This window comes from Oncorhynchus kisutch, linkage group LG4 (assembly GCF_002021735.2).
Source record: "Oncorhynchus kisutch isolate 150728-3 linkage group LG4, Okis_V2, whole genome shotgun sequence".
NCBI lineage: Eukaryota > Metazoa > Chordata > Actinopteri > Salmoniformes > Salmonidae > Oncorhynchus > Oncorhynchus kisutch.
The window spans coordinates 48704512-48728885 of NC_034177.2; the positions used below are offsets into that span (position 1 = coordinate 48704512).

General features: G+C 43.1%; 1 protein-coding gene across 1 annotated transcript; it reads right to left on the minus strand.

Annotated features, from left to right (window-relative positions):
• Nucleotides 1-1386: 1386 nt before the first annotated feature.
• On the minus strand, nt 1387-24374 carry LOC109888912 (eukaryotic translation initiation factor 4 gamma 2-like). Its single transcript, XM_031823136.1, has 21 exons — nt 24176-24374; nt 22881-22989; nt 17779-17844; nt 17383-17508; nt 17015-17117; nt 16735-16866; nt 16481-16547; nt 16220-16371; nt 15923-16033; nt 15550-15732; nt 14874-15009; nt 14451-14626; nt 14154-14267; nt 7211-7339; nt 6852-6956; nt 6509-6724; nt 6113-6371; nt 5644-5848; nt 4698-4924; nt 4375-4496; nt 1387-2752 (listed from the first exon to the last, which is right to left on the minus strand). Exons 8-21 carry the CDS (start codon nt 16301-16303, stop codon nt 2687-2689), a joined length of 2133 nt encoding a protein of 710 aa, XP_031678996.1. The 5' UTR covers nt 16304-16371; nt 16481-16547; nt 16735-16866; nt 17015-17117; nt 17383-17508; nt 17779-17844; nt 22881-22989; nt 24176-24374; the 3' UTR covers nt 1387-2686.

Consider the following 24374-nt stretch of genomic DNA (forward strand, 5'->3'; position numbering starts at 1 on the left):
ATCTTCAGCACTAAGGAGGACCTCAAGTCTCAGAAGCAGAACAAAGCAGTGAGCCAGACTCTGACCCCTTCTGCAGCACCCAATGTATCAGCAATCATCCTACTTTTCTCAGGTAGCTGAGATGTGATCAGAATGACAGACAATAGCGCCATCTAGCTGTTGACCAGCTAATGGTTGTCAGGCCATGGGTAAATTCCTCACTTAGTTATTCATTTGATTTGAGTTGACTGACTTCTCCCCAGTGTCGAGCGAATATGAGGAGCTTTTTCCCTGTGCATGAAAGAGTGACCAGAGGGTGAAGATTCTGAAAAACCAAGATGGCACTTCCAGGAACATAATGGTGAGGTTTAACCTACCATTTGACAGGATCAAATCAAATTTTATTGGTCACATGCAGATGTTATTGCGAGTGGAGCAAAATGCTTGTGGACATTAGCGAGTAATATACTCGGAAGTGGTGGGTGGTGTGCGCGCCTTCGAAGTCTGACCAGAAGGCCACTCCGTCTACGTCTTCTCTGGCAGTATTGTTTTGTGTCAGCCTCTGGAATCAGCTCAAATGCCCTGGGAAGTTCGGACAAAGGACCCGCTTCGGGAAAGCCGTATTCCTGGTCGTAGTGCTGGTAAGTTGACGCCGCTCTGATATCTAATAGTTCTTTCTGGCTGTATATAATAACACTTAAGATTTTCTGGGCTAACAATGTAAGAAATAATACATAAAAAAACAAAATACTGCAAAGTTTCCTAAGGACTAAAAGCGAGGCAGCTCTGTCGGTGCCATTTTGAACATCACTAGGTCAAGCGATGAGGTTTGTACAAAGGTTATTCTACCCCACTCCCCTCTCTCAGGAAGGGGACCCAGTCTTAATCTCCACACGAGAGCCTGGGTCCGAGGATGCTGACAGGAGCTCATCCAGGTAACCAAGCACATTATCAAATTTGGCACTCATAAGATGCCTTGACCATTTTTCCCCAGTGAGGTTGTTTTTCCATTCCTTGAAATATTTTTGTTCCAAGTCAGGTTCAATTTACATGGAATATGCAGATGTACAGTACTTAATGTTCACACTTTTGTGACTGCTTCTTTTTCCCAAGAGTATCTGCCCCCGCGAGTGGGAAAGGACCTGTCTCCTGGCATGGGGGGGGGATCCACAGAGAAGCAGGAAAGACTGCATTACACACATCGTTCAACACTGACTAGTTACAACCCACTTCAGAATAGCCTCTTGATCTAATGATATATTGCAAGAATGTTTTGTTTGTTATCCTTTTGTAAAGGTAAAAATGTGAAGTCAACTTTCATCATGCAAAATAAAGCCACAATTAATCATAATCAGTATGAGAAAATGTAACATTTGAATTAAAATAGTGCAAAGGACAACAAAAATGTGTCAGTGCTCAAGTATTGGACTTTATTGACGGTTAAGCAATATCAGTGCACAATACTCATCACCTGAATACAACATGATCAAAATCCATTGCTTTCTACATACACATGGTTTGTGAGCACATTGGCTAATCTTGTTGGGCAAAGTGAAGATTTTATTCCATGACTTCATTAAGATTTATGTTCAGTATGGTAAGCCTTTATGCGCTATACAACTTTCTCACAAGCTTTTATTCGCCAATTAAAAAATTTACTTAAACATATCGGTGTAAACTCAATATGCTAGGGAAAATATATTCCTGTACCCCCACCTTTGACAAACTTTACAGGCAAAAGGGATGCGGAGGTAAGAAGTCATCCAATTAATTTAAAAAAGGTGACATTTGTTACGTTCTTTGACGTTCACATTAGTAAACCAGATCGAGCTTCATTGGAAGTCCAATACAGGGGTTGTATTGTGTTAGTAGACCAGGATATTTATATCAACATTTCTGCATTGGGCTGGGCTTTCTTGTATAGGCATTTCTCCAAAAAAAAGAGGATATTCTGTATCCCAACATGAAACACAAAGCCCATCTAAGAGGTAAAAACAAAGGCAACTTTTGAAACGTTACAGCAGCACACCAATGATTAACTTACAGTTTATGTAACAATTAAAGAATGAGTATTGCAACCACTACAGCCTTGCGTGGGAAGAATATAATTCCCATAAACAGAATGCAACATGCTCCTTTATCAGCAACAGGGCATTCGAAGAGATCTTTGGTTTAAAACAAAGATTTTAGGCAAGATTCAGTTGACTAAGACCATGGTTTTGTTGACTTACTCTCTAGATTGGACATATTTTGCATGCCCTTTAGGGAAAAGACCCTAAACAGGTGTCAAATAAACATTTTCTTTAAAGGGGATAACAAATCATATCAAATAGTGTTAATGCAATACTTGTCAGTCAGTTATTGTGGCAAAACTAACTCCGTGGTTACAGTAGGAGCAAAACAAAAAAAGTACAGATGTGGTTTGAGACAGTCCATAGGCTACATTAAATTCATATTGCAGAAACGGGACAGGGACCCAAAACAAATCAACCATTAAAATAAAGGTGAAAGGCTTCAGTGCCTATACAGAGCTCGATGGTTATCTACTATGCCATGATAACATGCTTGGCTAATTATTGCAGGACATAAGCAGTCTCTAGCAGTGGTTAGTTAAAGGGGAGATTAGGGTGGTAATAGATAGATAGCTGTACTGTATGTCAAGGTATGTTTCTCTACTCTATGGTGCCTGACAGTTCTGGTTTGTTTCTCAGTCAGCCTCTTCTTCTGACTCCTCTTCCTCAGCTGTTTCCAGCCAGGTTAGCCACTGGTTGACCTAACAGGAGAGAGGTAGAGGGTTAGCAACTGGTTGACCTAACAGGGGAGAGTGTTATACAGGGTCATGTTAAATAGGGCAGAATGTTAAGCAGAAATATGTGTTGTTATTGAACAAGTTCGGGTAGGAGGCTACCTCCCTGTTTCACTCAGTTTCCAAATGCTTTCCACATACTGAGCGCAACCCTGTTGTGGTTGCAAGCACAATTGTTATGATTTACTCACAAAAGAATAAAGGACTGGGTACACATGTTTAAGTGTATAATCGACTACAGCTCAGCATTTAACACCATAGTACCCTCAACTCGTCGTCAAGCTCGAGACCCGGGGTCTCGACCCCGCCCTGTGCAACTGGCTACTGGACTTCCTGACGGGCTGCCCCCAGGTGGTGAGGGTAGGTAACAACATCTCCACCCCGCTGATCCTCAAAACTGGGGCCCCACAAGGGTGCGTTCTGAGCCCTCTCCTGTACTCCCTGTTCACCCACGACTGCATGGCCATGCACGCCTCCAACTCAATCATCAAGTTTGCGGACAGCAGAGGGAGCACCCCCCCCTATCCACATCGACGGGACAGTAGTGGAGAGGGTAGTAAGTGTTAAGTTCCTCGGCGTACACATCACGGACAAACTGAATTGGTCTACCCACACAGACAGCATTGTGAAGAAGGTGCAGCAGCGCCTCTTCAACCTCAGGAGGCTGAAGAAATTTGGCTTGTCACCAAAAGCACTCAAACTTCTACAGATGCACAATCGAGAGCATCCTGTCGGGCTGTATCATCGCCTGGTACGGCAACTGCTCCGCCCACAACCGCAAGGCTCTCCAGAGGGTAGTGAGATCTGCACAACGCATCACCGGGGGCAAACTACGTGCCCTCCAGGACACCTACACCACCCAATGTTACAGGAAGGCCATAAAGATCATCAAGGACAACAACCACCCGAGCCACTACCTGTTCACCCTGCTATCATTCAGAAGGCGAGGTCAGTACAGGTGCATCAAATCAGGGCCCGAGAGACTGAAAAACAGCTTCTATCTCAAGGCCATCAGACCAGCCACCACTAACATTGAGTGGCTGCTGCCAACATACTGACTCAACTCCAGCCACTTTAATAATGGAAATTGATGTAAAAAAATGTATCACTGGCCACTTTAAACAATGCCACTTAAAATAATGTTTACATACCACCCTACATTACTCATCTCATATGTATATGTATATACTGTACTCTATATCATCTACTGCATCTTTCCATCTTTATGTGATACATGTATCACTAGCCACTTTAAAACTATGTCACTTTTATGTTTACATACCCTACATTACTCATCTCATATGGATATACTGTACTCGATTGCATCTTGCCTATGCAGTTCTGTACCATCACTCATTCATATATCTTTATGTACATATTCTTTATCCCTTTACACTTGTGTATAAGGCAGTAGTTGTGTAATTGTTAGCTAGATTACTCATTGGTTATTACTGTATTGTCCGAACTAGAAGCACAAGCATTTCGCTACACTCGCATTAACATCTGCTACCCATGTGTATGTGACAAATAAAATGTGATTTATAAGCTACCAGTTGGTCAACTGTGACAGATTTCGCAACAAAAAATACCTGGAATAAAGCTTTTCCCTTTCCAGGGAATTCTTGGGTAATATCTTCTTTCCATGCAAGGAAGGCTTCTTCTTCAATGATCTCCATATCGTAGAAGTGGACATAGTAGCGCAGCAGCATACCTGAAATAAACACACACAACACGCAGCAGAAGAGACACAGTTGCAATGAAGTCGACAGAAGAATATCCTACTCGCATGTCCAAAAACGATCAAATAAATTAAAATCTTGATCACTGACAACTAAAGCAAAAGTTAATAGGTTTCCACCAAAATATTAGTTTCAATGACAGCCTGTCAAGTGGCGTGGGGCAGTAAACCTACCTCTGGGAAAGTGGCTGGCATGGCAGTGCACCTGCAGGGCGTACAGGGCTGAGACCTGTAGCTGGGGCTGGTCGTGTAGGAACTTCTGCATGACGGGTTTGAAGGCCAGCAGCAGCTGCTTCTCTTGGTCAAGCTGCTCTTTGGAGGGCCCCACCGCCTGCTCCTCTCCACCACTGCCCTCCTCCTCCTCCACACAACACAGCTCCCCTGAGATGTACTGCAAGAAACTGGGAGGAGAGGGGAAGCAACAGTAAGAGCGTGGTAAAATGGATACACTAATGAATGCTCCCAAAATTGTATTTTACACATTCCATTAGTTTGCGTCTTCACCCACCACAGTGTGCATGAAATATTGTGCAAAAATAGACCGAAAGGGCGATTCTGTATTGTGAAAAGTACAGTTTAGACTCCACTGTCATATTGGTCTCAAGCCTTGAATGAATACATTTATTCAACCATAAGCAGTCTAAATAAGATTTCAAAGGTAGTCTCCGGGCCTCTGGAGTGGCGCAACGGTCTCAGGCACTGCATCGCTACAGATCCATGTCCGACCCCGGGCTGTGAAGCAGCCGACCGAGACCGGGAGACCCATGAGGCGGCGCACAATTGGTCCAGCATCATCGGGGTTGGGGAAGGGTTTGGCCAGCAGTAATGTTCTTGTCCCATAGCGCTCTAGCGACTCGTGGCGGAAGGGCGATTGCACACTGATTTCGGCTCACCAGCTGTACGGTGTTTCCTCCGACACATTGGTGCGGCTGGCTTACAGTTTAAGCAAGCAGAGTGTCAAGAAGCATTGCTCTCGACCTTCACCTCTCCCGAATCCGTATGGGAGTTGCAGCAATGGGACAAGACTAAATACCAACTGGATATCACGAAATTGGAGGAAAAGGAGCGACAATTTTTTTTAAACAAAAAGTAGTCTCCATCATGGAGGTTCAGTACCTACCTGGTCATGAGGATGTTGACAAAACCCTTGTCGGTGTGGAGCTTGGGGGAGATGTTGTCTTTGATCCACTTGTAGATGGCCTGCGGTGAGGGGTCTGCCTTGATCTGCAGCAGAAGGTCCTTCTCAAGCTTCAACAGGGGGAACAGGAAGCTCAGGCCCTTACCCTCCAGGATCTCCAACATGCGGTCCTTGTTCTGGTCAATCTCTGGAGGACCAGAACAGACAGACAGGTCAGATTAGCCATAGCATCACTGTCATGGAAGATGAATGTGCTGCAGTCTCTGATGATACTGTTCAGATATTGTAATCATTAGTCTCTTTCGTTGGTCATCTGTGATATCAAGTGCCTTTAGTCTAATGATTATGAGATGTCATCACATGACAAATTTAAAATCACAGTGAAATCCTTCCATTTCAGTCACTAAAGCACCTTTAGAGGGAGTATGTGGAGAGAGGGATGTCAACCTACCGGGTAGCATCTTTTGCATGTTGACCTTGCTCTGTTGGAAGAGGTCAGTGAGCCACTCCTTGTCCGTGAGCTTGGCAGTCTGCTGCAGACACAGCAGGAAGAGGGGGAAGTGGGTTCCATTCTCCAGAGGGTGGGCCAGCTCAGACACGCTCACCAGCTCAGATATGAGGGCCAGGGCTGCAAACTGGGCTAGGTAGGATTTCACAAGCGGCACGTCCACCTCGATCTTAGGGCACTGGTCAAGCACGTTGAGGAAAGCCTTGGAAGCAAGGATGTAGGGAGAGAAACAAATAAAGTTAGGACAAAGACATTAGTGAGATGAAAACAAAGCTTTACCAAGCGCATCAAAAGTATTTGACATGAATGTCAAAAATATTGCGCGGAAGAGACACATACCTGCATGAAGTTATCCCCGGTAACGAGGCCTTCTGTGCGTAGCGTGTGTATGAGGGTGCTGGCATGCTCCTTATCCTCATCTGACCGGTCCAGCGACACCACAATGATCTTACTCAGCATCTCCGGCAGGAAGTGCTTGGGAGCCTTCATCTCTCTGACACCGTTCACAGCATCATCAATGTTTTTGCTGTTCAGGTATTCCGTTACAACAGTCTCCTAAAGGGGGAGAGTGAAAAGTGAACCTTGTTTAGTGTTGCACGGTGTATCGGTGCCAATAATATACATTGTGATAAAGAGTCGTGATACCAGAATTCAGTCACATCGGTACTAAATTGTTGCCTACTGTCATTTTCAGCAGCTCCTCCCTAGCCGGCGGTGGTTTCTTGCTGGTCTTATGAGGTTTCTCATGAATGTGAGGAGGGTTGCTTTTGAGGCCGAGCTGTGGAGACTGGGGGAGAAGGGGGAAGACTAGGTGAACTACATTGGAACAACAAACATGGCAAGCCCTCAAAAGCCCAGTTGGATTCGGAGTTGGGGTCAATTCCGTTTTAAGAGGTTAACTGACATTCCAATTTCGTCATTGAACAGCAACGGGAAGAATTTGAATGTCAGTTTTCTTCCAGAATTGAAAATGAATCGACCCCAACACCCTGGTTGGGGGTTTTAAAAGGTGAAGTGGGGTGTGCTCTGCTGATCCCTTACCTGTCCCAATGGAGGGGTGTTGGTGCGGGGGGGCTGGGCACTGGGGGGGATCATGGTGGGGATTTGGGGCTGCAGCTTGGGAACCTGGTTCTTATTCAGGAGGAACGACTGAGCTGGTCTCAGGCTGATCTACAACACGGGGGGGGGGGGGGGGGGGGGAGTAGCAGAATGGTTAGCATGTTAGAATGGAAACACGTGAACATTTTAATAACAATGTGATACTATGTCAAGTATCACGATACCGTGAAGTATCGTCACACCACAGGATTTGCCCCGGCCACTCCTCCCCAGGATGCCTGTTCTCCTTCTATATACGTTCTGCACATGTGCTGCACAAAAACAGTGTCCCTGATATTCACACCTCTACTCAATACATTGAATTTAACTTCATACTTTTTACTTTATAATAGAAAAGGCAGGACTTGACATTAACTCTTTTTTTTGCCACTTCTCCCTTGGACAAGTAGGACAGTTTTTTTAGTTGTCCAAAAGATCAAGAGACTTCTAACACCATTTTAACGTAATTGTATGATGCAAGGAACCACTTTACAAAATTAAATGCATCACTATATTTTTTACCATAGAGAATCAGACAAAAATGTAGTATATAAAATAGTGCAACATTACAATTACAACCAAATACTTATGGCTTAATAAAATGAATTCCCTCCAGGGCTCGAAATTAAGGGAGTCCGGTCGTCCGTGACCAAAAAAACAAAACAAATATGCCCACGGTTCAAAACAGAATCTGGAACAGTTCTGGGACCACTGCACATAAAAACATTTTAAAAAGCAAGTGAGGCTGATGCAACAAATCAAACAGTTCATAAAGTTATATTTCTAAATATTATAAACTCAACCATGCGCACATGGCTGTAGGCTGTGTGTGAGAATGTCCCAAAATGCAATTAGCAGGAAAACACTTCCCAAAAGTGCACAGCACACCGAGCGGTTATGTGACAGATGAAAATGTTTCATAGAAATAAAGTGGAGATCTAAAGATGGGTCAACTAGCATGGGTTACTACTGCAATATGACTACGATTATGCCTTGGCCTGCTGGACAATAAAAGGAACATTGATTCGAAAACCAGTAGAACGTGAGAAATTCTGGTTTCAATGGCATATTTGTTAACTCGAAATGACACAACGACAAGGTTCCAGTTTAACAAAGTTTACTATACTATATGAACACACTACAAGGTAGCCATTCCACTCATGGCTAGGTCCATCAACAACAAGACTCAGGCGTACTCTTGACTGAGTGATAGCCCCGTAATAACATAAATATAGGGATACTTAAAACATGAACTTAACAATCTCCCCCTTTTCTTTAAAGACAAATAAAACAACATAATTAAATGTCCAAGTATTATTCAAGATCCCCATTACAAATGGGTTGTGTGACAGTTTTTAATTTGTATTACTCAAGCTGCCACTTTCCATTACTGAGAGCCTGTAGGAGCACAAGACAAAGGTGCTCCTTTTTTAGTCAGACAGTCAGCAAGCTGTTCCTGTGTGGTCGACCACAGAATCCGCTGGATTCTCTGGGCTTGAATAAGTTTCCTTGATGCTGTTAAGCTCAAGACAAAGTATTTTCTCTGTGACAGACTTGGTTGACTTCACAGCATCAACTAATGAGTAGTTGTCAGTGACACAAACTACAGGTAGAAAGTGCCGTTTTGTCTCACCAGTGGTTAGTGCTGAGAACAGAATTGCATGAAAGATAGCATTGTCAATTCCATCCGCAAGAGCAAGGGTTTCTCCAGCAAGTGTGCTTCGGACAACCCTTCTGATCCTTTTTGACTGCCAACAGATAGGTGAGAATCTTCCTCCTTCACCTATTAACACGATTAGATGTCCACCGTGTGCCTCCATCTGTAAGGTTCCCTAGCGAAGCATCACTGAAGACAACTAGTTTCAAAGAGTCATCTTTCCAATGTGCTGAAACTTTAGTCACTTGTTGTGATTTCAGTTTACGAACAACTTTGTTCACCTCATGAATGGTTTGTACAGTGGCGTGTTTTGTGTTAGATGCCAAGTTGCAACCATCAAACATTACACCATCATCTACTCGGTCTAGCAACCCATAAAATCTTTGACCTCAATTGATCAGCTTCAATTTCAGAGGGGAATTCCTTTGTACGGCTTTTGAAGAATCCAGGTGAATGGGTTGAAGATTCTTGATATAGCTCTCCTGTTGCATCTGTATTTTTCCATCAACTGTAATAAATTCTATTCCAACATAACAAAAATGATCATGCTCCTCACAGCCGATCTAGAAAACAGCTTTGAGGTGTGGAATCACAGTTGAAGCAAAGGTCTGTGAGCCACCCCAGATAAAGTCATCAACATGACAGGCAAGTACTCCAGTCACATTGCAGTCTTGATCAAGCCAATAGAAGACTGCAGGATCCACTTGTGACATTTTTCCACCTGTATTCAGCATTGCTGCCTTGACTTTGTTGTACCAGTAGAGTGATGCATCTGCCAGTCCATACACACACTTTTTTAGTTTCCACAGTGTTCATTCGCTTTTAGCTTCAGGCGGAGGTCGGATGTGAATGTCCCTTGACAGCTCTGTTCCCTACAAAAATGCAGATTTGATGTCTATGGAATTAAAGTTTCAATTTTTTCTGGCAGATCACTGACATCAGCAATCTGAGTGACTGAGGCGCATGTCGGTGAGTCTTTTGGGAGTTCTTTAGCAGCCAGCTCCTCAAAACCTCTAGCCACTAGACGTACTTCAGGCACTATTCCAGTTAAGGATTCTTTAAGGGTACACACCCACCTTGTTGAGATACATTTTTGGCCAAGTCTTTGACTTCCTCAAACACTTCATTTTTCCTCCAATTACTGCGCTCATCTAGCTTAGCTGAGTCAAATGACATGTCCTTTGTTTCAAGTACATCATCATTTTGAATGTCATTGTTTTTCTCAATTTTCCATTGGTTCAATTCTGATATGATCTACAAGTGACAGGTCTAGACAGCTAGTTCAGAGTACTACAAGTTGTACCAGTTCTGGTGTTTTCCTTTGGCTTTTCCTGCTCGTCCAATGACGGTTTCTGTATGTGGAACACCACTTTCTCTGTCCATGTATTTAACAGTTTGTCCAGTTTTCAGATTGGAACAACCATGTTCTCTTAATACACGTGATTGTTGTTGAATGTTTTCCTCATTTGAACACTCAACAGTATTACAGGGGCATGGTTGTAGGTCTCTGCTCCATTTCCTGTGTCAGTTTCAGTGTCCATATCATTGGATGCGACATCTGGTAGGTTTGTGTCTGTTACTGTGTCTTTGTCATTTTCATTAGGAGACTGATTCTCAGCAACAGCCCCTCTATCTTGTTGATAATTTACTTTCCGCAATCTTGAGTGATGCACCCTGACAATGATGCCTCCGTACCTCAAAATATCACACCATCTTGACCAATGACTACTCCCGGTCCTTTCCACTCTTGACAGTCAACTCGTTTGTAGTACACTTTGTTTCCAGTTTCGTACTTCTCATCATCATTATTCCCTGAACTGCTGAGTAACTTCTGAAGTCTGTCAACTGTAGCATGTCCAAACTGTTTGTGAAGCTTGAACAATACTTTGTGTTTTTCTTTTGTGTTCATGTTCTCTGTGACTTTCAGAATCTCCATGTGCCCTGTCAGTCAGAATCTCATTTTTGCATGGACTCTGTGTGATGTCTGGGACTAAAATGTTTACACAATAGTGGCCTGAGGTAGTAAGTCCAAGAGTCACTGGTTGTTTAAACATCACTACCATGTCATTTTTATGTCTAGTACAGCCTCTGCCTTCTTGAGGGTAGCTTTGCTTAATAGTAAGGGGATCTGTAGGCACCACCTCTGTTTCAATGTGACACTTTGTCTGACCAATTTTTGCTGGTGTCTTAACTCTCTTGGTAGAATGGACAATTCTCCCATCTCCAAATTTGAAAGCTCTGTTGCTTGGTGTGTCAATCATATTTTGTACTTCTTTCATATTTTGTTCACTGACATAGCTATCAAGCCATTTTGCACCACACACTGTCCGTGTACATGCAGTATCAATCACAGCAGATCCTAAGGATTCAACTATAAAAATCTCAGTGTCAGAAGCAGATTCATTTGAAAACAGTGTAATGTTACACTGCTCTGTGTTTACATTTTCCTCTGTTAGTTTAACTTGTTCATTTTTATGAGGACAGTCCTTAACCCAATGGTAAGTGCTTTGACAAATAGCACATTTTGATCTTCCATATTTGTCCAGTGGATTTGTGCCGGGAAATGGCACCCTCTTCTGGTTGTTTTGAGAACGTGACTTGTTGGTGCCTTTTCTCTGCTGCTCAGTGTAATATGCTGCGTCACTCACTTGCATTCCATCTGCAATTGGCGCGACAGACATTTTTTCACCAAAAATACATTTTAGTGCCAACTTCATTGATGCAAAAGTCAGCACAGTACAAGCAGTCAAAGCCAACTGTTTATCCCTACCATCCAGACAGGCAGTATCTAGCAACTTGAAAGATAACACTGCATCCGGGAGAACCATGTCGTACTTGCGCATCCTATTGTACCTCTGTTCGAAATCAATGATGTAGTCCGTCATTGCAACCAAAATATCTCTCGTAACACTGTCAAAGTTTGAATATGCCTCGTAGGCACAGTCTTTCTCTTCTTTAAGAAATATAGAATCCAGTGCTCTGATCAAAGTTCCCATACCGTCATCCTTGTTCAAATCCTCAACGGATATTTCCAGTGCTGTATCTCTCGCTCTTCCTTCGAGCGATAATACCACCGCAAGTGCTCGTTTTTTCTCATCCAGATTCTAAGTTAATTTTTTCAACTTTCGTACGGACCCCTTCTCGTCGAAGCGAGGTGGCACATTGGTAGCAGAGGATGGTTAATAACTACAATGTTAACTCGAAATGACACAACGATAAGGTTACAGTTTAACAAAGTTTCATATACTATATGAACACACTACAAGGTAGCCATTCCACTCAAGGCTAGGTCCATCAACAACAAGACTCCCTGCGCAGGCGCACTCTTGACTGAGTGATAGCCCCGTAATAACAGAAATATAGGGATACTTAAAACATGAACTTAACATACTAAGTGTTAATAAAATAATTCCCTCAACATTTCTATGGTTATATTTTGGCTAGGCTACTTTGAAGGTAAGACATGCTTCATAAAATGACAAACTTAATTGTTTAAAACCTGGACGTTTTATGGTTAAAGTGAAGGTTGCACAATATAATTTCCACAAATCTGACAACGTAGACTGATTATTTTCCATATAAAACTGTCTTTTGGGAAAGTGTAAACTACTATTTTCGAAATAAATTATATTTATCAAACACTCAAACACGGCTTTGACGTCAAGAAAGGAACAGCATGCTGGTGGTTTCGGTGCGTTCTTATTATACCTCAGTGATGAAGGCGCATCAGGTAAGTAGGTACTAAAGTGACCAAAGAGTTGTAATGTCATGTTGCTAGCAGATAGCAAGCCAATAAGTGCACCAGGATATGCAAAATGAACTGGCCCACTCAGATCTAGATGGTAGGGGTAAGCCAGCAGGGGTGTAAAAAATGGGCTATACTAGATTTTTAGCTGATACAGAAATCACAGGATATGGTCTGATGATAAGTTGTCTTTATTCAGTGACAAAATATATTTTTCAACAATGAGGACTTTGTATTACTTGGGTCTTCACCGTCTTTTGTGGACAGTGGCTTCACTCCTGCTGTGCATTCACTCGTGTTCTTCTCGATGTCGCTTTTCCGACATGACTTTGCTCAAATTTGGATTACATTTTTTGGGGGCCCAAAATACTAATGTAAAGCGATATGTCAAATCGGGACTTTTAGTTGGAAGGATGAAACCAATCAGAATGTTTGGTGGGAAAGGTAGTTAGTTGGTGGTTTGGGCTAGAAACTTGAGCTTTTCACTAATGTAAAGGTGCAAGCATGACTGTCACTGTGCTCTGTTTTTCCTGTATGGCAGTGGCACCCAAGCCTAGTCAGACTGGCTTGACTGTTCTTACCGGCGAAATGAAAAAATACGTATCCACTTCGCTCGCGCTGAGTGCCGCTCCAATAATTAAACAAATGTAAGAAACCACATCACGGAAAGAAGCAGCAGAGTATGCTAATGGCTGGTTAGAGGATGTGGCTGGCCGCTCACAGTTGTCAGACATTGGATGAAGCACTCATTCTGATGTGACATATCTGACATCACGCTCTGAACTGTGCTAAGGCCTCAATTTCAATATGAGAAACATACAACACTATTTAACGAACATACAAGAAGATCCTTTCGCTTCTCTTTTATAGCCCAATGGGTGATACACTGCAGACTTTATCAGGTTATTTTTCAGTGTTTAAACCAACTAATTGACAGAGGTCGGTTCAATTATTTGAATTCCACTTAATTCTGTTTTTTGTTTGTTTTGTGAGCTCAATGCAAGGTGCACTGCAGTTTCTTTATAGATAAATCAGATCATGCCCGAACTGTGCGATGTAGTACTTGTCCGGTCTGTGTTTCTTTAAGAGAGAAGAATAAGAGAGAAGAATGCGCAATCAAAAGGGGATAAATAGAAAGCAGTTGCTTCGTGATGTAGGTATTGGTATTCAGCATTCATTAAAGTATTCCTTTTTAAATTTGAAGACATACTAAAATTGTGATTTTGTCAGACAACATAGGTAGCAGCTCTATAGAGATTATACACAATGACCGAAATATTTTATTAAATTTATGTGAATAACTAATAAACAGCCATAGGCAGTCACTACCATCATGGGATTTGTATTAATTAGCGCGGTTAATGTTTTTTTTATTATCGAAACCCAAAATTGTGATTATTATTTTTTGTATAGTCAAACAAATATCAAAAAGCACTAATCGCTCAGCACTAGTGGCCAGACTGGTGGGGAGTGGGTTAATGTACCTCTTCTAGGTTGAGTTGTCCCTTCTTGCTGAAACGTGGAGGCATGTCCTTGTTGGACTGGACCTGCTGTTGCTGGCTCTGGTGGTTCTGGTTCTGGAAATGCTGATTCTGAACCTTTAAAACAGACCAGACAAGAAACATAAATTGGTGGCGCTAGCGGGAAGAGACACATTTCCTTTCCACAAGCAGGAAGAAAGGACAGCTCATCTCTGTTGCGCACACATGCTGCAAGTTTACTAAACCATTAATATGGCCAAAATGCTCCCGCATTGAATCAAATCAAATCCAGTTATTTACCTGGTTGGACTTGATAAAAGACTTGTTGGCTCCAATTTCAAACGGAGACTGTGGTTGGGGGGCGGTGTTGTGGCCGTTATGTCCGTTGACGTTGAAGAGTGGGTTGGAGCGATGACGTCCCAGAGTGGGAGAGAACCTGTCCTGAATGACCCCCGGGCCCGTCCCTATCCCACCACCTGAGGAGAGAGGTTAGAGAGGAGTGAGAATTTACATCTGGCTGTCACATTTTCTCAGTCACAGAGCATGTTTGAAGTAGACTTTATAAGTCAGACTGGGTAGAATCACTGGCCTACAAAATCATGTTACATCCCAAATAACTACTCATTTTGTGATAAATGATCCCCTCAAACACGCTGGCAGACAATAAGTGGTTAATGGACGAGACCTAGACAGGCAGATGGACAAACCTACGCCCGTGCCTACCTGGCATTTGTCCAAACATGTCAGCCAATCCCCCGAGAGTCTCCATTTTCATCCTGTTTGGCATAAAAGGGCCTTCCAGGAAGAAGTCCATCCTCATTCCCTGAGCCATGGTCGCTGGGATGAAAACACCCAAATCCTGGGGAGACAAAAACACACTCCAGTGAATAGTGCTCAAAAAGACACTAAAAATACATCCTATTTGTTGCTTCTTGATGTTGTAGTTATATAGCCATGTGCATTCTCTGTCACTCATCACTCTTAGATACACTGGGCAACTACAGAATAATCATATGCTTCCATTAGTAGATGTGTGAAGGCATTCTCTCTGTGCTGTAATAAGTGAGAGTTGCTTTGCAGAAGAAAAAAAGAGACCCGGAGGGGTTGTCAGGAAGCTCCAGTTATAAAAGAAAAAGCATAGGGTTGCTGTACCAATAAGCTTGGCCTAAGAAGCCACAGGTAGGGCATCACAGGTTCAAAGATGCTACTTTGACTTAGATGGTGATATACACAGGCTCGTTCTCAATTGGGCTTTCCTCAATTCCTCATGTCCTCTTTCCTCGCCTCCTTCTCAACTGTACTGGATGACAAGGTCCAGGGTCTCTCCTCCTTTTGAGGATGCGGCAAAGAGAGGATGAGACGAACAGGCCATTAATTCCAGTTCTCTCCACTGACTCACTTTCACTGCCTCTTGACGGATCTGGTTGATGGTCTTTGGTCCGTTGTCGATGAAAGCTTTGCGGGGGACCCAGTTGTTGTCTCGCAGCTCTACCATGTCCTGCAGCAGGAAGCGGATCCTGGCGGGCAATTCCTTGTTGTTCATTAAGGATAACATACGGCCAAAGTACTGGTCCATTAAAGACTGTAGGGCAGAGATGGACAGTGGTGTTAGGAGATGGACACATTCTCAGACAGCGGGCGTATTTGGCCAAAGTACTGATACATTTCAAACTGGGGGAGAGATGAACAGTGGTGTCATGACAGAGAAAGAGACAAGACATACAGGCCGTAGGGATGACAGCAGACAGACCGCTAGGAACAAGAGAATGTACCTTAGCTTTTTCATGGTCGAGTCTAGGCCCCACTGTTCTCATTATCTGACAGAGGCACTCCAGATCCTCCCCCATATCCTTGAGTTGGACTCTCTTCTTCTTTTCCAAAAGCTAGGGAGAGGGGGATGATGGTATTATACAAGTGGCATATTAGGGACCAGTGCCAGTAGAAAAGTAAAAACTACGAAGATTGCAAAGCAGAACAACTAGACAAAGTTGTATCTTAAGTTGCAAATAATGATAAAAAGGTATACAAAACTAAATCCAAAAGAACTACACTGAAATGGTTGAACATACTGTTTTGATGCACTTATGAAGGATAGATTCATGGATGAGGTCAAGTTTGCCAAGTTCCGAGATGAATTTAATGTTGCCAAGCATCTTGATCTTGGCAATGGCACGCTGCTCCTCCTCCTCAGAAGTAAGAGGGTTGTCATGTTTGTCATAGACTGGTAGAAGGAGAACATCAAGTTAGTACAAGTACAATAGGGAGTCAAGGAGCGGACTTGTGGTGGGCCTTGTCCCAAAAGAGCCGTGTTGGGGAGTTGTGGTACTCACTTTCAACATTTCTGCTGCGGTTTTCAAATTCATCTTGAAGCTTGGAAATTAGAAGTCTTCTGAAGGTCTGCAAAATCAGGACAACATTTGAGATTGAACATCAGAACCAGTGACATTCTATACAGGCACTTGGAACATAAAGAGAAGACCAGAGTTGGTTCTACACTATTGTACAGCACATACAGATTACCATACAACTAGACTAAAAGACATAACCGTGCAGAAAAGAAAAACTATCTAAACTTGATGCTTACAGTGCTCTGCTTTTGGGATGTTTGGATCTCGGGCGAAGGGCCATCAAAGTTTGGTGCGTCCTCTGCCAAACGCAGACATAGCTGCGCATAGAGTGAGCTATACTTCGGCTCTTCTAGGGCTTTGTCTACAATCTAGATGGGAGGGAGGAGAGAGGGAAAAAAATATTTTCTTTTAATCCATTAAAGCATCAGTTATACATGGAGGATGCCAGGAAATTATAGATTACATTTGCAAAGAGCAGACACGGTTAACAGGAAAATAAATAAGAGGCTTACTTACCAGCAAGATGATTGCTTTAAGGACGAGTTTTGTATCTACGCCCACATTCAGGAGCTCAAGGCATAGCTTGTCAAACTTCTCAGGCGTGAGCTTGTTGAGTATGCTAAAGAGGAAAAGGAGGAGCGGGGAGAGAGAACAGGGACATGTCAACTCATGGGCACATGCATAATCAAGAGGGGTTGGGAAATCAACAAGATTTGCTTGTTAGCCATATAAAGTTGATGGTTTGCTCTTGTAAACATCTGACAGAGAAGCATGTGCTCATGCAGGCAGCAAGGGCACAGAGCATAAAACCAAACACATTGAGAACATTTGAGGAAATAAAGCTTATACCAATTTGTGGACAAATTGTGTTTCTTGACACTTACCCTCTCACTTTCCTAAAGATTGCATCGTGTCGCTCTTTTTCGTTGCTGGAGTTGGCATCTCGTCTAGTGCTTCGTGAAGGAACCCATTTCGGAGCGCTGTGCCCGGGGGTTTTCCCCAGGAACTCGCTGGAGTAACAGAAAGGAGACTTTGTTGAGCTACGGCACTAAGTGATCATACACCACCAGTACTACATACAGGTGACAGCAAATCACATCTGCAATGCTGGAGAGCAAATACACTGAGGATGACGTTTATCATTCTAGAGAGCATCAATTCCACTCAGATACAGATCACATATAAAAAATGCCTTTTAGCTAAAACAGGGTTCCCAGTATTTATTATTTGTGGATCCCTTAGAATGATTTCTGGGAATCATGCCTGTGTGGTAGGCCTACCTGTTGCCGACAGTCTTGGGATAGTGCTGAGGTGCACCCCTACCAACACCTCCCCCCGAAGAAGCACTGTTAGGGTAAACGGAGAACAACTTTGAATATGCAAGAGCAATGCATAGGAATTGTACATGTTTAACTGATTGAAAGAGTTGATCACAGTTTCACACTCCCCTCCATAGGTCATTCATGTCCTGTAAGTGAGAGCTAAAAAGTGTTGATTGATTTAAGCAACATATGGTTGGATCCACAAGATTAGTCAATACATTGTCACCCAGAGCCCTATAATTTGCATACAAGGCTCTGTTGGCATCTATTCATCTAGGACTATAGCCTACTTCAAGCTAAAGTTACTGTCAAGATGAATCTGGACATACACTGAACAAAAATAAACATCCAAACATTTTGAAAGATTTACAGTTCATATAAGGACATCAGTTAATTGAAAGAAATTAGGCACTAATCTGTGGATTTCACATGATTGTGAATATAGATATGCATCTGTGGTCAGATATATATAAAAACTTTAAAAGGTAGGGGCGTGGATCAGAAAACCTGTCAGTATCTGGTGACTACCATTTGCCTCATGCAGCACGACATCTACTTCGCAGAGTTGATCAGGCTGTTGATTGTGGCCTGTGGAATGTTGTCCCACTCCTCTTCAATGGCTGTGCAAAGATGCTGGATATTGGTGGGAACTGTCGTCCACGTTGATCCAGAGCATCCCAAACATGCTCGATGAGTGACATGTCTAGTGAGTATGCAGGCCATGGTAGAACTGGGACATTTTCAGCTTCCAAGAATTGTGTACAGATCCTTGTGAGTGGCGATGGTGGCAAATGTGCCTCAGTGTCCCGTCACGGTATCTCTGTGCATTCAAATTGCCATCGATAAAATGCAATGGGTTCCTTGTACGTAGCTTATGACTGCCCATACCATAACCTCACCATGGGGCACTCTGTTCACAACGTTGACATCAGCAAAACGTTGGCCCACACGATGCCATGTCTGCCCGGAACAGTTGAAACCGGGATTCATCCATGGAGCCTACAGCGTGCCAGTGGCCATCGATGGTTAGCTTTTGCCTACTGAAATTGGTTACGATGCTGAACTGCAGTCAGGTAAAATCCTGGTGAGGACAACGAGCACGCAGATGAGCTTCCCTGATACGGTTTCTGAAATTCTTTGGTTGTGCAAACCCACAGTATCATCAGCTGTCCTGGTGGCTGGTCTCAGATGATCCCGCAGGTGAAGAAGCCAGGTGTGGAGGTCCTGGGCTGGCGTGGTTACACGTGGTCTGCAGTTGTGCGGACAGTTTTAAATGTTGGAGGCAGCTTATGCTAGAGAAATTAACATTCAAGTCTCTGGCAACAGCTTTGGTGGACATTCCTGCAATCAACATGCCAATTGCACGCTCCCTCAAAACATGAGACATCTGTGGCATTGTGTTGTTTGACAAAACGGCACATTGACTGGCCTTTTGTCCCCAGTACAAGGCGCACTTGTGTAATGATCATGCTGTTTAATCCGCTTCTTGATATGACACACCTATCAGGTGGATGGATTATCTTGGCAAAGGATAAATGCTCACCAACAGAGAAGTAAACTAATTTTGGCACAACATTTGAGAGAAATACGCTTTGAGCATATGGACAATTTCGGAGATCTTTTATTTCAGCTCATGAAACCAACACCTTATATGTTTCGCTTATATTTTTTGTTCAGTATAAAAAAAGGCCCATCGGCCATAAAGACATGACAAATCACAATGGACTGACATCGGACCGTGTTACCATCACCATAGTGATATCGCCACTGTGGATCAGAACAATGGCAGTTATTCACATTCAACATCTGGAGCATAAAGAGTAACCCACTTTTCCTTGTTTTTGCTTTGCTGAAGCCATTTGTGTTGCATAATATCCACGGTCTTAATCTTCATGTTAAGGAAGTACATACCTTATTACTAATTATTAAATTAGGCAGATCATATTCTTTGGATAACTCCTGGGTGGGTAAGGAAGTGAGTCCAAATAAATGTTCCCATGTCATAACGATTCATTGCAATATTGACTGTGAAACAACGGTGGAAATTGGGAGAAATTAAGTATTGCCATCTCTGGTTATCCAAAAAGCTCAGGCTCTGGTGCAGAATTAAAAATCAGTACATGTGAAATGGTAGTGGCAGGGGAAAGAGTGACCCCTGAAATCTTTATTGATTAACATTGCTGATTACCATCTCCAAAATATAGAGGAAGAAAAATGTGTCACTGTCTGGTATGACAATGTGCACATTCAGAGTAGGACTACTCATTCTAGCAGTACATTTACCAAACCTAATACTGTAGCTAAAACCCCTTACTTACTAAATCAATGGTGCCTGGTACATTGTTGGTGCTCAGGACATTAAAGTGGCACCCACCCACATACCATTGCACCATTCTTAACAAAGGGCCCATTGAACACAAATATTCTCCATATATGGCCAAATCACAGTTGATGCTATACTATTTTATGTTATACAGTGTCAGCTTTAGTCATTTTTGGAGCCACGGCTTTCAATGTGAATGTGGTTTGACTGCATCCTGACCCTAAAGCCTCTGGATAACATTAATGTCAAGTGACATGTCCTAGTTTCGTAGATACACTATACACACACACAGAAGTACATGGACACCCCTTCAAATTAGTGGATTTGGCTATTTGTTGCAGACAAAGTCCTGCCCCAAATCTGATTTGATTTGAAACAAGCAAAGTGTCAATACAGGATTAGGATTGAATCCTACTACACCGGCTCTGACGCTCATCGGATGTTGCAGGTCTTGAAAACTATTACGGATTACAAAGGGAAACCCAGACGCCGAGCTGCCCAGTGACGCAAGCCTACCAGACGAGCTAAATGCATTTTATGCTCGCTTCAAGACAAGCAACACTGAAGCATGCACAAGAACACCAGCTGTTCCGGATGACTGTGTGATAACGATATCGGTAGCCAATTTGAACAAAACCTTTAAAACAGGTCAACATTCACAAAAACGCTGGGCCAGATGGATTACCAGGACATGTCCTCAAAGCATGCGCCGACCAACAGTCAAGTGTTTTCACTGACAATTTAAACCTCTCCCTGACCGAGTCAGTAATACCTACATGTTGTTTCAAGCAGACCACCATAGTCCCTGTGCCCAAGAAAGCAAAGGTAACCTGCCTAAATGATTACCGCCCCGTAGCACTCACGTTGGTAGCCATGAAGTGCTTTGAAAGGCTAGTAATGGCTCACATCAACACCATCCTCCCGGACACCCTAGACCCACTCCAATTCGCCCCAACAGATGACACAATCTCAATCCACACAGCCCTTTCCCATCTGGACAAGAGGAACACCTACGTGAGAATGCTGTTCATTGACTACAGCTCAGCGTTCAACACCATAGCACCCACAAAGCTCATCACTAAGCTAAGGACTCTGGGACAAAACACCTCCCTCTGCAATTGGATCCTGGACTTCTTGTCGGGCCGCCCCAGGTGGTAAGAGTAGGCAACAACAAGTCTGCCACGCTGATACTTAACACTAGAGCCCCTCAGGGGTGTGTACTTAGTTCCCTCCTGTACTCCTTGTTCACCAATGACTGTGTGGCCAAACAACTCCAACACCATCATTAAGTTTGCTGACAACGACGAGACGGCCTATAGGGAGGAGGTCAGTTTCAAGTTCCTTGGTGTCCACATCACCAATGAACTATCATGGTCCAAACATACCAAGACAGCCATGAAGAGGGGACGACAAAACCTTTTCCCCCTCAGGAGACTGAAAAGATTTGGCATGGGTCCCCAGATCCTCAAAAGGTTCTACAGCTGCACCAGAGAGCACCCTGACCGGTTGCATCGTCGCCTGGTATGGCAACTAACAGCATCTGCCCGCAAGGCACTACAGAGGGTAGTGCGTACAGCCCAGTACATCACTGGGGCCAAGCTTCCTGCCACCCAGGACTTAATAGGCGGTGTCAGAGGAAGGCCCTAAACATTTTCAGCAACCCCAGTCACCCAAGTTATAGACTGTTTTCTCTGCTATCGCACAGCAAGCGGTACCAGAATGCCAAAGCTAGGACCAAAAGGCTCAACAGCATCTACCCCCAAGCCATGAGACTGCTGAACAATTAATAAAATCGCCACCGGACTATTTACATTGACCCCCCCCTGTTTGTACACTGCTGCTACCTGCTGTTTATATTATCTATGCATAGTCATTTCACCCCTACCTACATGTATAAATTACCCCAACTAACCTGTACCCCCGCACACTGACTCGGTACTGGTACCCCCTGTATATAGCCTCGTTTTTGTGTTACTTTTTATTGTTATTTTTTAACTTAAGAAAAGTTTTGCCAAATAGACTAAACTCTTCTTGAACTGCACTGTTGGTTAAGGGCTTCTAAGTAAGCATTTCACGGTAAGGCCTACACTTTTATTCGGCGCATGTGACGAATAAAGTTGGATTTGCAATCTCCATAGATAAACATTGGCAGTATACTGACCTTACTGAAGAGCTCAACGGCTTAATGCGGCACCGTCACAGGAAGCCACCTTCCCAACAAGTCTGTTCGTCCAATTTCTGCCCTGCTAGAGCTGCCCCAGTCAACTCTAATACCCTGACTACACCGATGTCATCGCGTGCGTTGCAAAATAAATGTAGGAATCTACGCTATTCAATTATTGCACACACACTGCTCGCGCACGTCTGCGTTGCCAAGGGCTAAAATAGAAGTAATTCCTATTGCTGATGCAGATTGCGCTGCAAGTCCTGCCCCTCCCATCTCCTCATTGGTTTACAGAAGCAGGTACCCACATGCCATCTCCTCATTGGTTATACCCACATGGGTGACAGAGACTATGCTGTTGAATTGCTGTACTATGTTGTAATACAACAATATCAGACATTATAAGAAATCAGGGACCTGATTTTCAGAAAAGCAGCATACTGATCCATGACAGGTGGGGTATGAGGTACAAATAACACAGCAAAGAGGATGCTGCTTGATGAAACCCCAGTGTGTGTGTTTGGAAATGTCCCCTCAATATTTAAAAGGATTCCTATTGAGGGAAGAACATACCTGAAACGAGAAGCACCCCCTACTGCAATCACACTCTCCACTTTGGCGGCTTGACAAAGATGAATCTTTAAAAGAATAATAATAACAGGGAGGGGTGGGGAAAACAGTGCTGTAGGAGAGAAAGATATGGATCATGCATTAGTATCATGAGTTACCAAAAATGACAATCTATTCAACTAAGATAGATTCTAATGCTGACTTTGTCTGGTGCAACGACTAGGTAGCCAACTTCAATTATACGGAACAAAAAAATATATATAATGAAACAACGCAACAATTTCCTTGATTTTACTGAGTTACAGTTCATATGAGGAAATCTGTCAACTGAAATAAATTTATTTGGCCCTAATCTAGGGGAAAAAATGATTGGGAAAAGAGATGCATCTGTTGGTCACAAATAGAAAATTAAAATGGGCCTCAGGATTCGTCACGTTATTTCTATACATTCAAACTGCCATCGATAAAATGCAATTGTGTCCGTTGTCTGTAGCTTATACCTGCCCATACCATAACCCCACCGCCACCATGGGGCACTCTGTAAACAACGTTGACATCTGCAAACTGCTCCCTCGCCCACATGCCATAAAAGCGGTCTGCGGTTGTGAGGTCAGTTGGACATAGTGCCTCATTTTCTAAAACGACATTGGAGGCGGCTTATGGTAGAGACATCTATGTTCATAATTCTATGGCAGCAGATATGGTGGACAATCCTGCAGTCAGCATGCCAATTGCACACTTCTTCAAAACTTGAGACATCTGTGGCATTGTGTTGTGTGACTAAACTGCACATTTTAGAGTGGCCTTTTCTCCCCAGCACAAGGTGTACTTGTGTAATGATTATGGTGTTTAATCAGCATCTTGATATGCCACATCTGCCATGTGGCTATATTATGTTGAAAAATTATAAAATGCTAAATAAAACAGGTATGTACTCGCTTTGGTAACGTGATATCAGCTATTTGTGATATAAGCTAGCTAACAATAATTCATGCTACCTCAAACGTTAACTACCCAGCATACATTGAACGTAGCCGCGAGATAGTTAGCTAGTAGGAAGTATTGTGTTCAACTGCTGGTCATGTCATTAATTTGTGGAAAACAAAGATGTTCGTAATGTTTCAATATGTGTCGATAAAACGCCGGTAACCGCATGGCAGCATTAAAACATGACCATGTTATTCCATCACGACGCCATTTTATGCAGTAACGTTAATCAGCTGGCGAGGCTAGCTGGCGTGCATCGGGCAGCCATTTTGGATCAAATGATGCGAATTTGTAAGGAATTGCAAACTTACCTTCACTAAAAGAACTTCAGTTTTATTGTTTGGGTGGCCACCAAAGAAGAAATGTAAAATCTTGAAAATAAAAGCACATTTGGAAGCGTGAGAAAGCCAGCGATATCAGGTACGAAAAGTAGCTAGCTAGCTAGCTAGACGTACACTGTCTGCTGCTTCGTGCTGGAGAATAATGATGCGTTCAAGACAACTGGGAACT

Coding starts and splice junctions, on each gene's coding strand:
- LOC109888912 (XM_031823136.1), bottom strand. CDS start 16,303: ATGCTTGGCAACATTAAATTCATCTCGGAACTTGGCAAACTTGACCTC. Junction 4,497..4,697: donor TGCCAGCCACTTTCCCAGAG/GTAGGTTTACTG, acceptor TGTTTATTTCAG/GTATGCTGCTGCGCTACTAT. Junction 2,753..4,374: donor AGGGAAAAGCTTTATTCCAG/GTATTTTTTGTT, acceptor CTCTCCTGTTAG/GTCAACCAGTGGCTAACCTG.